General features: G+C 46.7%; 1 protein-coding gene across 1 annotated transcript; it reads left to right on the forward strand.

The window, feature by feature from the left end:
- The first annotated feature begins 13,641 nt into the window (after positions 1–13,641).
- Positions 13,642–14,523, forward strand: LOC123096987 (uncharacterized). Its single transcript, XM_044518768.1, has one exon. It carries the CDS (start codon positions 13,642–13,644, stop codon positions 14,521–14,523), a length of 882 nt encoding a protein of 293 aa, XP_044374703.1.
- The last annotated feature ends 423 nt before the right edge of the window (positions 14,524–14,946 follow it).

Raw genomic sequence — 14,946 nt, forward strand, 5'->3', positions numbered from 1 at the left:
TAATGCTCGCAGTAGCACCTGGGTATTTGATACTGGTTCTGTTGCTAATATTTGCAACTCGAAACAGGGGCTACGGATTAAGTGAAGATTGGCTAAGGACGAGGTGACGATGCGCGTGGGAAATGGTTCCAAAGTCGATGTGATCGCGGTCGGCACGCTACCTCTACATCTACCTTCGGGATTAGTTTTAGACCTAAATAATTGTTATTTGGTGCCAGCGTTAAGCATGAACATTATATCTGGATCTTGTTTGATGCGAGACGGTTATTCATTTAAATCAGAGAATAATGGTTGTTCTATTTATATGAGTAATATCTTTTATGGTCATGCACCCTTGATGAGTGGTCTATTTTTGTTGAATCTCGATAGTAGTGATACACATATTCATAATATTGAAGCCAAAAGATGCAGAGTTGATAATGATAGTGCAACTTATTTGTGGCACTGCCGTTTAGGTCATATCGGTGTAAAGCGCATGAAGAAACTCCATACTGATGGACTTTTGGAACCACTTGATTATGAATCACTTGGTACTTGCGAACCGTGCCTCATGGGCAAGATGACTAAAACACCGTTCTCCGGAACTATGGAGAGAGCAACAGATTTGTTGGAAATCATACATACAGATGTATGTGGTCCGATGAATATTGAGGCTCGTGGCGGATATCGTTATTTTCTCACCTTCACAGATGATTTGAGCAGATATGGGTATATCTACTTAATGAAACATAAGTCTGAAACATTTGAAAAGTTCAAAGAATTTCAGAGTGAAGTTGAAAATCATCGTAACAAGAAAATAAAATTTCTACGATCTGATCGTGGAGGAGAATATTTGAGTTATGAGTTTGGTCTTCATTTGAAACAATGCGGAATAGTTTCGCAACTCACGCCACCCGAAATACCACAGCGTAATGGTGTGTTCGAACGTCATAATCGTACTTTACTAGATATGGTGCGATCTATGATGTCTCTTACTTATTTACCGCTATCGTTTTGGGGTTATGCTTTAGAGACGGCTGCATTCACGTTAAATAGGGCACCATCAAAATCCGTTGAGACGACGCCTTATGAACTGTGGTTTGGCAAGAAACCAAAGCTGTCGTTTCTTAAAGTTTGGGGCTGCGATGCTTATGTGAAAAAACTTCAACCTGATAAGCTCGAACCCAAATCGGAGAAATGTGTCTTCATAGGATACCCAAAGGAAACTGTTGGGTACACCTTCTATCACATATCCGAAGGAAAAACTTTTGTTGCTAAATTCGGAATTTTTCTGGAGAAGGAGTTTCTCTCGAAAGAAGTGAGTGGAAGGGAAGTAGAACTTGATGAGGTAACTGTACCTGCTCCCTTATTGGAAAGTAGTTCATCACAGAAACCGGTTTCTGCGACGCCTACACCAATTAGTGAGGAAGTTAATGATGATGATCATGAAACTTGAGATCAAGTTATTACTGAACCTCATAGGTCAACCAGAGTAAGATCCGCACCAGAGTGGTACGGTAATCCTATTCTGGAGGTTATGTTACTAGACCATGACGAACCTACAAACTATGAAGAAGCGATGGTGAGCCCAGATTCCGCAAAATGGCTTGAGGCCATGAAATCCGAGATGGGATCCATGTATGAGAACAAAGTATGGACTTTGCTTGACTTGCCCGATGATCGGCAAGCCATTGAAAATAAATGGATCTTCAAGAAGAAGACTGACGCTGATGGTAATGTTACTGTCTATAAAGCTCGACTTGTTGCGAAAGGTTTTCGACAAGTTCAAGGGATTGACTACGATGAGACCTTCTCACCCGTAGCGATGCTTAAGTCTGTCCGAATCATGTTAGCAATTGCCGCATTTTATGATTATGAAATTTGGCAAATGGATGTCAAAACTTCATTCCTGAATGGATTTCTGGAAGAAGAATTGTATATGATGCAACCGGAAGGTTTTGTCGATCCAAAGGGAGCTAACAAAGTGTGCAAGCTCCAGCGATCCATTTATGGACTGGTGCAAGCCTCTCGGAGTTGGAATAAACGCTTTGATACTGTGATCAAAGCATTTGGTTTTGTACAGACTTTTGGAGAAGCCTGTATTTACAAGAAAGTGAGTGGGAGCTCTGTAGCATTTCTGATATTATATGTGGATGACATATTGCTGATTGGAAATGATATAGAATTTCTGTATAGCATAAAGGGATACTTGAATACGAGTTTTTCAATGAAATACCTCGGTGAAGCTGCGTATATATTGGGCATCAAGATCTATAGAGATAGATCAAGACGCTTAATTGGACTTTCACAAAGCACATACCTTGACAAAGTTTTGAAGAAGTTCAAAATGGATCAAGCAAAGAAAGAGTTCTTGCCTGTGTTACAAGGTGTGAAGTTGAGTAAGACTCAATGCCCGACCACTGCAGAAGATAGAGAGAAGATGAAAGATGTCCCCTATGCTTCAGCCATAGGCTCTATCATGTATGCAATGTTGTGTACCAGACCTGATGTATGCCTTGCTATAAGTCTAGCAGGAAGGTACCAAAGTAATCCAGGAGTGGATCACTAGACAACGGTCAAGAACATCCTGAAATACCTGAAAAGGACTAAGGATATGTTTCTCGTTTATGGAGGTGACAAAGAGCTCATCGTAAATGGTTACGTCGATGCAAGCTTTGACACTGATCCGGACGATTCTAAATCACAAACCGGAAACGTGTTTACATTGAACGGTGGAGCTGTCAGTTGGTGCAGTTCTAAACAAAGCGTCGTGGCGGGATCTACATGTGAAGCGGAGTACATAGCTGCTTCGGAAGCAGCAAATGAAGGAGTCTGGATGAAGGAGTTCATATCCGATCTAGGTGTCATACCTAGTGCATCGGGTCCAATGAAAATCTTTTGTGACAATACTGGTGCAATTGCATTAGCAAAGGAATCCAGATTTCACAAGAGAACCAAGCACATCAAAAGACGCTTTAATTCCATCCGGGATTTAGTCCAGGTGGGAGACATAGAAATTTGCAAGATACATACGGATCTGAATGTTGCAGACCCGTTGACTAAGCCTCTTCCACGAGCAAAACATGATCAGCACCAAGGCTCCATGGGTGTAAGAATCATTACTGTGTAATCTAGATTATTGACTCTAGTGCAAGTGGGAGACTGAAGGAAATATGCCCTAGAGGCAATAATAAAGTTATTATTTATTTCCTTATATCATGATAAATTTTTATTATTCATGCTAGAATTGTATTAACCGGAAACATGATACATGTGTGAATACATAGACAAATAGAGTGTCACTAGTATGCCTCTACTTGACTAGCTCGTTGATCAAAGATGGTTATGTTTCCTAGCCATAGACATGAGTTGTCATTTGATTAACGGGGTCACATCATTAGGAGAATGATGTGATTGACTTGACCCATTCCGTTAGTTAGCACTCGATCGTTTAGTATGTTGCTATTGCTTTCTTCATGACTTATACATGTTCCTATGACTATGAGATTATGCAACTCCCGTTTACCGGAGGAACACTTTGTGTGCTACCAAACGTCACAACGTAACTGGGTGATTATAAAGGTGCTCTACAGGTGTCTCCGAAGGTACTTGTTGGGTTGGCGTATTTCGAGATTAGGATTTGTCACTCCGATTGTCGGAGAGGTATCTCTGGGCCCTCTCGGTAATGCACATCACTTAAGCCTTGCAAGCATTGCAACTAATGAGTTTGTTGCGAGATGATGTATTACGGAACGAGTAAAGAGACTTGCCGGTAACGAGATTGAACTAGGTATTAAGATACCGACGATCGAATCTCGGGCAAGTAACATACCGATGACAAAGGGAACAACGTATGTTGTTATGCGGTTTGACCGATAAAGATCTTCGTAGAATATGTGGAGCCAATATGGGCATCCAGGTCCCGCTATTGGTTATTGACCGGAGACGTGTCTCGGTCATGTCTACATAGTTCTCGAACCCGTAGGGTCCGCACGCTTAACGTTACGATGACAGTTTTATTATGAGTTTATGAGTTTTGATGTACCGAAGGAGTTCGGAGTCCCGGATGAGATCGGGGACATGACGAGGAGTCTCGAAATGGTCAAGATGTAAAGATCGATATATTGGACGACTATATTCGGACATCGAAAAGGTTCCGAGTGATTCGGGTATTTTTCGGAGTACCGGAGAGTTACGGGAATTCGTATTGGGCCTTAATGGGCCATACGGGAAATGAGAGAAAGGCCGCAAAGGGTGGCCGCACCCCTCCCCATGGACTAGTCCGAATTGGACTAGGGAGGGGGGGCGCCCCCTTCCTTCCTTCTCCTTCTCCCTTCCCTTCTCCTACTCCAGCAAGGAAAGGAGGAGTCCTACTCCCGGTGGGAGTAGGACTCCCCCCTTGGCGCGCCCTCCTCCTAGGCCGGCCGCCTCCCCCCTTGCTCCTTTATATACGGGGGCAGGGGGCCCCCCCATAGACACAACAATTGATCTATTGATCTCTTAGCCGTGTGCGGTGCCCCCCTCCACCATATTACACCTCGATAATATCGTAGCGGTGCTTAGGCGAAGCCCTGCGTCGGCAGAACATCATCATCGTCACCACGCCGTCGTGCTGACGAAACTCTCCCTCAACACTCGGCTGGATCGGAGTTCGAGGGACGTCATCGAGCTGAACATGTGCTGAACTCGGAGGTGCCGTGCGTTCGGTACTTGATCGGTCGGATCATGAAGACGTACGACTACATCAACCGCGTTGTGTTAACGCTTCCGCTTTCGGTCTACGAGGGTACGTGGACAACACTCTCCCCTCTCGTTGCTATGCATCACCATGATCTTGCGTGTGCATAGGAAAATTTTGAAATTACTACGTTCCCCAACATGTAGCACACAAATATATGTTCATACTTCTAAAAGGTGAAAAATAATGAATGTTGTTCCAATTCCCATGAAATTCCACGCTACACACAACTAGCTCTGATAATTTCTTAACATGGTTAATCTCCATTGTAAAGTTTCTTTTTACAATCATAACATGTCATTTATCACCAAAGAACTGGTCTTAAAGATCCTCGCCGAGAAGTTACATATATGTTCATACTTATCATGTGGCACCTAGTGGCAATCGATTTTTTAGTCCAAACAAAATATCGTGGGATACTGTTTTAAGCCTTCGTCAAGACGAACTCACCGGTGAAGATAGATCGCTAACTAAATCAACGGTTTGTGAGATAAGTCATTTTAGGAGAAATGGCAATTGATATGATGAAATCGGTATGTGGTGGAAGATTCCTACATGCATAAATATGCTCATATTGAAAATTCACAAGACTAGAAGACTTATTTCTAGACATGTTGCACACATATATTTGCCCCTTATAAAATATATATACTACATAGATTAAATTGTGAATATTAACTCTATGCTAGATAAATATACAAAGAATATGCTGCACAGTTACAAGAAAATAACTATAGCAAGATAAACGAAAAATTAGGACAATTGCGCAATTTTTATACTAAGGTGCAAAGCTTTAAGATGGAAAACTATCACACATTTAATCTTCAACTATATAGTTATGCTCCTATTTATAAATATAACTAAATTAAATTAATATATGAAAGAAAAGCGAAACCTCCATAATTCTCCCCCACTCAATTCAAAAAGAAGAAAGACCGAAAAAAAGCTCAAAAGGATCACACACAAAAAGTCCATAAACAACAGGAAGAATCCCAACTAATCACAGATTGTACAAAGCTGATCGGATGGCTAAGAAGTTGACCAATATTAATAATTTTTCTAACAAAGACTTAACAAAATTTTGTATACTCCTTTGAAAATAAATTAGTAAGATATTGATTCATCGTTAAACTTGTTGCGTGGAAGTCCAAATTCTGACGCTGCCAGATCGACTTTGTGGTCGTTTGATTTACTAATCTCCCACTGATATATTGGATCCGGGATGATTGGACGCGAAGTATCTGGTCATGAGCACACATGCGCTCGTTATCTGGACCATCGTAGATGGTCTGGGGATCTGTGCCGCTATGCATTATCGGGGAATACGGGGAAACAGAAAATGGGATGGGCGTGCTGTACGTACGCGTTTCATCTGAGGCGTGGGCCCAGGACGTCGCCCTCCGTCAGTTTGGTGTGCCGGCGATTCGGACGGCCGTCGTAGGTGTTCTTCTGAGCCGTGGCTCGGGTCGTCCTGCGGGGAAGTTGGTCCGTGGACTAGGAAAGTCACTTCTCGGGCAAGGATGGGTGTAGGCATTAGTTGTATCCCCCTTGTCGGTGGCGCTGGTGTGAGGTCCTGGTTTGAGAAGACAATTGCGTTTGAAGGAGTGAACTCCATTGCCGGCGTTGGAGTTCCTCATGCAAACAATTAGCAGGTGACTTCATGATTTCCTTGATTCGAAAGTGAATGCAGCTGGTTCATACTTGATTTTGTTTCCTTGTTTTCGTCGGTGCCCGGATCTAGATTCCCCTAGATCTTGATTGAAGAGGTGGACGAGAGTGTAGCCCCGATGGGTCTGGCGCCGTACGTCGCGAGAGTTCCAGCCCAGCCTGCTTGTAGAAGGTTATGCAACTCACAATATATTGATCGGGTGCAATATGCACGTATATATAAGTACAAAGGGTAGCCACGTCCTCAACTATACATGGAAGGATGAGGGCTTGTTGTACAAGAAATACACATATGTATCTACATCTCAACACCCCCCCGCAGTCGAAGCGGCACCATGGTCGACGCAAAGACTGGATCGGAACTCCTCGAAAGACGCGGTAGACAAGCCCTTTGTCATGATGTCAGCAAATTGTTGAGACGTAGGGACATGCAGCACGCGTACATGACCAAGAGCTACCTGTTCGCGAACAAAATGGATATCAATCTCAATGTGCTTGGCGCGTCGATGATGAACCGGGTTGGCAGAGAGGTAGACCGCAGAAACATTGTCACAGTAGACAATCGTGGCCTTGTCAACCGGAGACAAGAGCTCATGCAGAAGCTGACGAAGCCAGGAACACTCGGCGACGACGTTGGCAACGGCACGCTACTCCGCTTCAGCACTGGATCGGGAGACAACGGGTTGCCGCTTGGACGACCAGGAGATAAGTGATGGTCCAAGATAGACGCAATAACCAGAGGTCGAGCGGCGCGTGTCAGGACAGCCGGCCCAATCGGCGTCAGAATAAGCCGTCAGATCCATAGATGATGAAGCCTAAAGTGACAGCCCAAGATCCAAGGTGCCACGGATATAGCGCAGAATGCGCTTGACTGCGGTCCAGTGAGCATCACGGGGAGCATGCATATGAAGGCACACCTGCTGAACAGCGTACTGGACCTCCGGACGAGTAAGAGTGAGGTACTGAAGAGCACCAACAATCGACCTGTAGAATGGAGCATCTGAAGCAGGAGAACCATCTGTGGCAGAGAGCTTGGCCTTCGTATCGACAGGTGTGGCAGCCGGTTTGCAATTAAGCATCCCGGCACGGTCCAGAAGCTCATGAGCATACTTCCGCTGATGAAGAAAGAAGCCATCTGCTCGACGAATAACCTCGATCCCGAGGAAATAGTGCAGAGGACCTAAGTCCTTAATGGCAAACTCAGCACGAAGACGATCCGTGAGCTGTCGAAGAAGGGCAGTCGAGCATGCTGTCAAGATGATGTCGTCGACATAAAGCAGCAGAAAAGCAGTAGCATCACCCTGGTGGTAGACAAATAGTGAAGCGTCGGAGCGAGTGGAGCGGAAGCCAAGCTGAGTAAGAAATGCTGCGATGCGCTGGTACCACGCGCGAGGAGCTTGCTTGAGCCCGTACAGAGATCGAGTAAGCAAGCACACATGATCCGGAGAAGACTCATCTACGAACCCAGTCGGCTGCTGACATAACACCTGTTCCTCAAGATGCCCATGAAGAAAAGCATTCGAAACATCCATCTGATGCACAGGCCAGGAGCGAGAGACCGCTAGCTGAAGGACAGTCCGAATTGTCCCGGGTTTGACAACCGGGGCGAAAGTGTTTGTGAAGTCAACGCCTGCTCGTTGACGAAAACCCCGAACGACCCAACGGGCCTTGTGTCGGTCAAGAGTACCATCCGGATGAAACTTGTGCTTGAACACCCACTTCCCGGTGATGATGTTGGCCCGAGGGGGACGGGGAACGAGCTGCCAAGTGTGATTGCGTTGCAATGCGTCAAATTCCTCCTTCATCGCGGCGAACCACATGGGATCACGAAGCGCGGAACGGGCGGAGGTCGGCAGGGGTGACGGTGACGAGGAAGACGTCGAAGCCACGCAGGTGTACTCATCCGGAGGGTAGCGAGTGCTAGGCCGATGGACACCCAGGTGCGACCGAGTGACAGGGCCAGCGGGTGGTGGCACAACAGCAGACACCGGGGCCGGCGCCAAACCCGGCGGTGAAGAAGCCGGCGACACGCCCGGCTGCGAAGAAGTCGGGGGAGAAGCGGGCGATCCCGGCGGGCGAGCTGGCACAACAGCCGGCAAGACCGGCAAGGCTGGCGCTGAAGCCCGCGAAGAAGAGGCCGGAGAGGCCGGCTCAGAAGCCGGCGCGGCGCCCGGCGATGAAGCAGCTGGAGAGGCCGGCGCGGGGCCCGACGATGAAGCAGCCGGGGAGGCCGGCGTGGAGGCCGACGTGGAGGCCGGCTCGTAGGTCGGTGAGCCTGGCGAAGCAGCGGGCAGGAGCCGGAGTGCCGTGCGTCCAGGGGGCGCCCTACGCCATGGGGCAAAGCCAGGGCGGACAGGGTCGGCCAAAGAGGGGCTACGGGCGCCGATGAAGAAGCCGCCTGCTGTTCCTGTTTAAAAGGAAAACACAACTCGTCGAAATAAACATGTCGGGATGTGATGACACGGTGGGAAACCGGATCATAGCATCTATAGCCCTTGGTGTTAGCCGGGTAACCAAGGAAGACACACGGAAGGGAACGAGGGGCAAGTTTATGAGGAGAGGTGGCGACAATACTAGGATAACAAAGACAACCGAAAATACGAAGACCGTCGTATGAAGAAGGAGACCCGAAGAGGAGGTGGTGAGGTGTAAAGTTCCACTGGGTGCGACAGGGACGAAGGTTAATGAGTAGGGTGGCAGTAGCGAGAGCGTCGGGAGCGGAAGCAGTGGGGAAGGGGGCACGGCGGCGGCGAGTAGTCGGCGGCACGGGCGTGCGAGGGAACTAGCGGCGGCGGCTGGGAAGCGACGGCGACGCGACTAGGGTAGAGGATCGGAGGAAGGCTGATACCATGTAGAAGGTTATGCAACTCACGATATATTGATCGGGTGCAATATGCACGTATATATAAGTACAAAGGATAGCCACGTCCTCAACTATACATGGAAGGAGGAGAGCTTGTTGTACAAGAAATACACATATGTATCTACATCTCAACACTGCTGACCAAGACCCGGGCGGCGGGTGGAGCCGCAAGCGAGCGCAGATCTGGGAGGGAGAAAAGGGTCGGGCGGATAGGTGCGAGCCCTCGCCACAGGCATCTGAACTCTCCACTGGTAAGACCCGCATGCACCTGGCTGGGCTAAGAGGTGCGTTCGATCGTACACGAAGAGGGTAGTTTTCCATTTTCCTGTATGTTGCGTAACAGCGTCGAGTGCTTGTTGATCTGCTTGAGATTTGTGCACTAATTTGTGGGTTCACACTGCTGAAAACCAGTCCAACCAAAGGAGATAGTTAGAACAATTTGGGTCCTTAAGCAGAGTTTTGGGTTATGGTTGAATAATTAGTGTTAGTACTAGTATAAGTGTGTTAGTACTGGAAGGTAGAACTAAGTGAGGCTGGGTGCAGCGATTAATTTAGCAAACGTTGTGTGCTGTGAATGGGCTGAGCAAGTTCTTTTGGCAAGAAGGATGAGGATGTAAGATCCTTTGAATATGTTGATGGTGATATACTGGAGCAGTTGGATCATTCAATATAGCCATGGGATTTGTTAGACCGTTTTTTGCAACTCGACCACTGGTCTGTGCCAAAGAAGTAGGGGCAATTCCGGGAGGAGTCGGTAGTTGGGCACTGGATCCCTTCGGACCTGGAGAACGTGTGACACTGGGTCGGGGAGCCATCGACTGGTGCAAGAGGTGAGTAAGTTCCAATCCGTGGGAGCCTATACAATTTTCTCGTCGAATGTATTTTCTTGGTTGGCACAAAAGTACCTGCATTAGGCTGTGAGCTTTGTACTAAAGTCCACGCGTATGATTCGACATGTTCGGTTGAGTAGAGTTCTGACTGTAATTGTTTTGTAGAGGTTACCATGTTTGGACTGTTGGTTATCATTCTCGAATAAGGCATTCATATCAATCTCTGGTCCTACCAGAAATAAGAAATGTGGAATGTATGGTTTTCCTTTGTGATTTTTGTGTACCCTGTAGACATAATTCTATCTTCTGCACATGGAAAGTGTCAAACAATGTTTCTGAGTTGTGAAGAAACTCTCTTGCAGGTTGAGGTTTGGAGCTGCAGCCCCTAGTAGGATGCTCTGCCCGGTGAGGGCTTGTTCTGTTAAATCCGACTGGGGTTCGAAACCCGATCTAGCTTGTAACAGCCTTCGGTTATTACCTTGTCCAGTAAGCGAGGTAGGAGAGGCGTGAGCGACGGCGGGCCTACAGCAGATCCACATGCGCAGTGGCCTTCTCCGGCGCGAGCACGACGGGAGCAGACGGCAGCAGCATGCCCCAGAGGTGTCCTACTATTGCGTCTGAGAGGTGACGACGGTGTCCACACCTACGGTGTTGGAGCCTCTAGGTTTCTCGGTTCAGGCGAATTATAAGGTTCTTGGATCCCGTCTGCCTGCTCAAGTCATTTGTTTTTCCAGAAATATTCTCTGGATCAAGTGTCTTTTATGTCATACAGAACTGTGTTATGAAACACTGGAGGGAGAAGCATAAATCTGAACATCTAAATTTTTGTTAGACAGATAGTTTTTTTTTCCCTGATAGTTCATAATTGCGTGAGCACAATGTTCAGTGTTCCATTAACTTTTCTTGACCGCTTTCTTGAGCATGCATGGTCTGGTCCATTTGATTGTTAACTTCTATGGGGTTAATTAGCTAGGCCTATCACAAATACTTTCTGCTGTACAATTTAGGCCAGGAAGAGAAGCCAGCAGGCTGCTGATCGTTTCACACATTGCAAGTTCTGAACTGAATTCAAGCTCCATATTCATGCCATGTTACAATTTTCATTTTTTCCTTCTAGAAACTATCTTCAATATTATCCTGAAAGAAATGGAAATGGCACATCTTTCTGGTAGTTTGTGAAGTTGATAACGGATGTAATTTACTAACGACACGATGACACTTCATTTGGATAATGTATGTAATTCGTGAGTTAGTTCATGAATTTGAAATTCTTGAAATCAAGGAATACATGGGAGCTATACTGGGTTGGGTTGTGTGAGTTACAGGTTTCTTGCCATTGCTTTCCATTATTAGAAGAACATGTTTCCATACACTTAACAAAAGCTATTTTACATTGTTGCCTTGCCTGTTCATCTTAAAAACCTTGATTCTTTTTCAACCATGCGAGGGTATTGGGGCATTTTATATGCTCCTTGAGCTAGAAAATTCGGGTTCTGAATCTCCGGATTACTACTAGCAGAGGCTAAGCGCGCAGGAGGTCAAGCTGATCGTGCCCAAGGCAAAACTTGGCGCCCTTGACTCTACCATCCAGGAGCTAGTCGAGATTGGCATTGTCTGCCATTTCTCCCTGCTTGCCAGTGATGATGCAGTCCTAGAAGAAAATGTCATGGATTTTTAGAGAAAAGAAAATTGTCAAAATGTCTTACTTTTAACCTTTTGTACCATGTGTTTATCCTTTTATTTTACCATGAACCTTAAGGATTATGCTCTCATTTGATAGAGATATGGCCTGGCATGGTAGTTGGCACCTAAGATTGCGGTCGAAACAACTCTGCTTCTGGTGTATCCCAGAAGTTGTCCTTCTGAACTTGCGTTTTATTGAAATCCCCAGCATCTCAAATTCTTCTCATTGTGTTGGTTGCTATCAGTTACATGTGCGGCTCTGGTTCTAGTTCAGATATTTGTGTTCCACACAATCCAGTGAAATACTAGTTTGCATGGCAATAATTTTTCGAGTTTTTAATTGAACTATGGTGAAGCTTCACGTATTTGGTGAACAAGTTCTCAATAGAAGGTTACATTTCGGAAAGTGGTACTGATTTGGGTGGGTGGGTACTGTAGTTGACCTGAATCATCTGGTGAACAAATGCTGCTTGCTGGGCAGGTGCTGGGATCGATTGGAGACAGTGGGGGACGATGGGATGAAGACTAACCGTGCCGGAGAAGATTAGGTAGCTGCCTCCAACGGCCAGGCGCAATAAATGGGCCACATGGTGGCGTTGGTCCAAAATCCGGGAGCTACTGACCCACGTCGTCTCTTTTCCCGAGCCGGTGCGGTGGAGGCTGATGGCGTTCCAGTGCCTTGCGATCAGGCGTGGGCCATCGTCGCGTTTTATTAAGGACAACGCTAACGCCCACACGTGTGGTGGGAGCCAAACCCGCCCACACGCCCTACAACACACAGACTACGCCATGTCACCGCATGCATTCAGGTGAAAATCTTTTTGGATTTTCTGTTTCTAAAATGTTTTATCTCTTAAATGAAAAAATCGATTGAAGATCCGTTTTCACCATTAAATCCTTCGCGACGAGATTTTCGAAACTAGATCTCATATCAATATATTTCGACGAAATTTTTTTTAGGTTAAAAGTTGCCGTGTCTATTGCACATGAATTGCCATGATGTTTATACTGAAGTTGCCATGATATGTTTCAGCTATTTTTTTCTACATTTAAAAGTAAATTTTGACATATTATAAAACGAAGAATTAAGAAACTAGACTTGCCATGCACCATAAATTAAAATTGCCATGATACATGCATTTAAAATTGCCATGGTTCATACAAAAAATATTTTCATGGTCAAAGTACTGGAATTGCCATCATCGAAAAACTAAAATTGCCATGATCTACAAACTAAAATTGCCACATGGCAACTTTAGTTTAAGCACTATGGCAACTACGGTGTAAACATCATGGCAACTTTTGGGCAAAAAAAATTCATCGAAGCATATCAACATGGGGTCTAGTTTTGAAGATCTCGTCAAGACGGATTTAATGGTGAAAACGGATTTTTAATTCGCTTTTTTAATTAGGAGATAAAACATTTTTAAGCCGAAAACCAAAAAGATTTCTGCTGATGTCATCTGTTTATACGTGGCAAAATGAGTGGTGATGGAGGCGTGTGGGCGATGTGCAAACGCCCACACGTGTGGGCGTTAATTTTTCCGTTTATTAATACAAATACGTGCGATATACATGGGCCTATACATTGACAGTTGGCGATCCCTAGGGAAACGGAGGGGAGGGATATCGAGGGCATCTGTGCTCGAGCACAGAATAGCACTTTCGTGGATCCGGTGACTTCAACCACTCAACGAGCGAGGTGCTCCACCAGTCAACCATGCCTTTGCCATCGTCATGTAGCACTCCATTTCCATTTGCCAAATCTCCCTATAAGAAGCACATACCACCCCATGCACAATGCAAGCACAAGCACAAACACCAAAACCCCACCTAGAAGTTGCATCTGACCAGGTAGCGAAGCCCAAACACAAGTAGCCATGGAGCTCGTCTCATACATTGCCATGTGCCTCTCGTTCGCCTTTCTCCTCCCTTCCCACGTCACAGCGACGGCGCCAACCGGCATGGTAGAGCGGGAGACCAAGCAGCAGATTCTGGCGAGCATCCCGCCGCACTGGGAGGAGAACCCCGTGTTGTTCCTGACATCGCCGTCCGGCAAGTACGCGGCCTACTTCATGCGCAGCCAGACCGCACCGGGCGCGGGCGGCCTCGGGGCCGACTTCTGCTACGATGAGGTCCTCGACACCACGGCGCCGGGCGCGGAGGGCCGGAGCGTGTGGGAGTCGGAGTGCTTGGCGGTGAGCACCGTGAACACGTGCGCGCTCGTGTTCTCGTGGAAAGGGCTGGAGGTGTTCGACGGGAGCAACTCAGTGTGGCACACACACGACACAGAGTCGGACGACAACAACTTCCTCAAGACCCTGCAGCTGGTGGACGAGGGTGACATGCGCATCCTCGACAAGGGCGGCGAGCTTGCGTGGAAGGCCAGCGACGAGCCGCGCGCCGCGCAACACTGCGGCATGCCCGGTTCTCCTGGGTTGGCACCGGCAATGCCGCCCTTCGCCGGTCCGATCGGAAAGGGGAGCAGCAGGTTGCCATTCGGGCAAGATGAAGGAGGCATCGACGGCAACAGCTACGGTTCCGTCGGAGGAGTTGCACAACCCGAGCTGCCGTTGGCGCCGGGTGGCGTTGGTGGGCAGGGGCAAGCTGTGGAGAGCGTGGGGGAGACTATGGGCTTCGGTAGCCAGCCATTGGTGGACAATAGCCCATACGACAGCGGTGCAACGGAGCGTCCATGGACTGGAGTTGCTAATTTGGGTCTCAGCGTTGCAATTGCCATTGCCCTGACCCTGGGTCTCTGAAAATTTGGTAGTTCCCTCATGGGGATACTGGTGGCCTATTCGATTTTTCTCATGGGGATACTGGTGGCATTTTCGATTTGTTATTTAACTTGGTGGTATCTCTTCCGGCGCAATAAGCCAGAGGATGTGTGGGTTTTATTTTTTGAGTTGAGGATGTGTGTGGTTCGAAGTGATGCTCTTCATGATTCTGATTGTATTTGTATGTAACATATATTGAAAAATGATTTTTTTCACCGTTATTTATTTCTTCTTGTAAAAAAGAGTCATCATCCTGTGGTTTTCTCTTTATAATTAATGACTAGCAAAAGGACCCGTGCGTTGCAACGGGATGATAAAATAGTGCCTTCAAATCAAACCGATGAGAATGTAATACGTACAATAGTTATACTAATATACAAAGTATATTAGTTAAAACATTTAGAT

This window comes from Triticum aestivum, chromosome 4D (assembly GCF_018294505.1).
Source record: "Triticum aestivum cultivar Chinese Spring chromosome 4D, IWGSC CS RefSeq v2.1, whole genome shotgun sequence".
NCBI classification, from domain to species: Eukaryota; Viridiplantae; Streptophyta; class Magnoliopsida; order Poales; family Poaceae; genus Triticum; species Triticum aestivum.

What these genes read in the sequence shown, in the direction of transcription:
- LOC123096987 (XM_044518768.1), top strand. Translation starts at nt 13,642, where the DNA reads ATGGAGCTCGTCTCATACATTGCCATGTGCCTCTCGTTCGCCTTTCTC.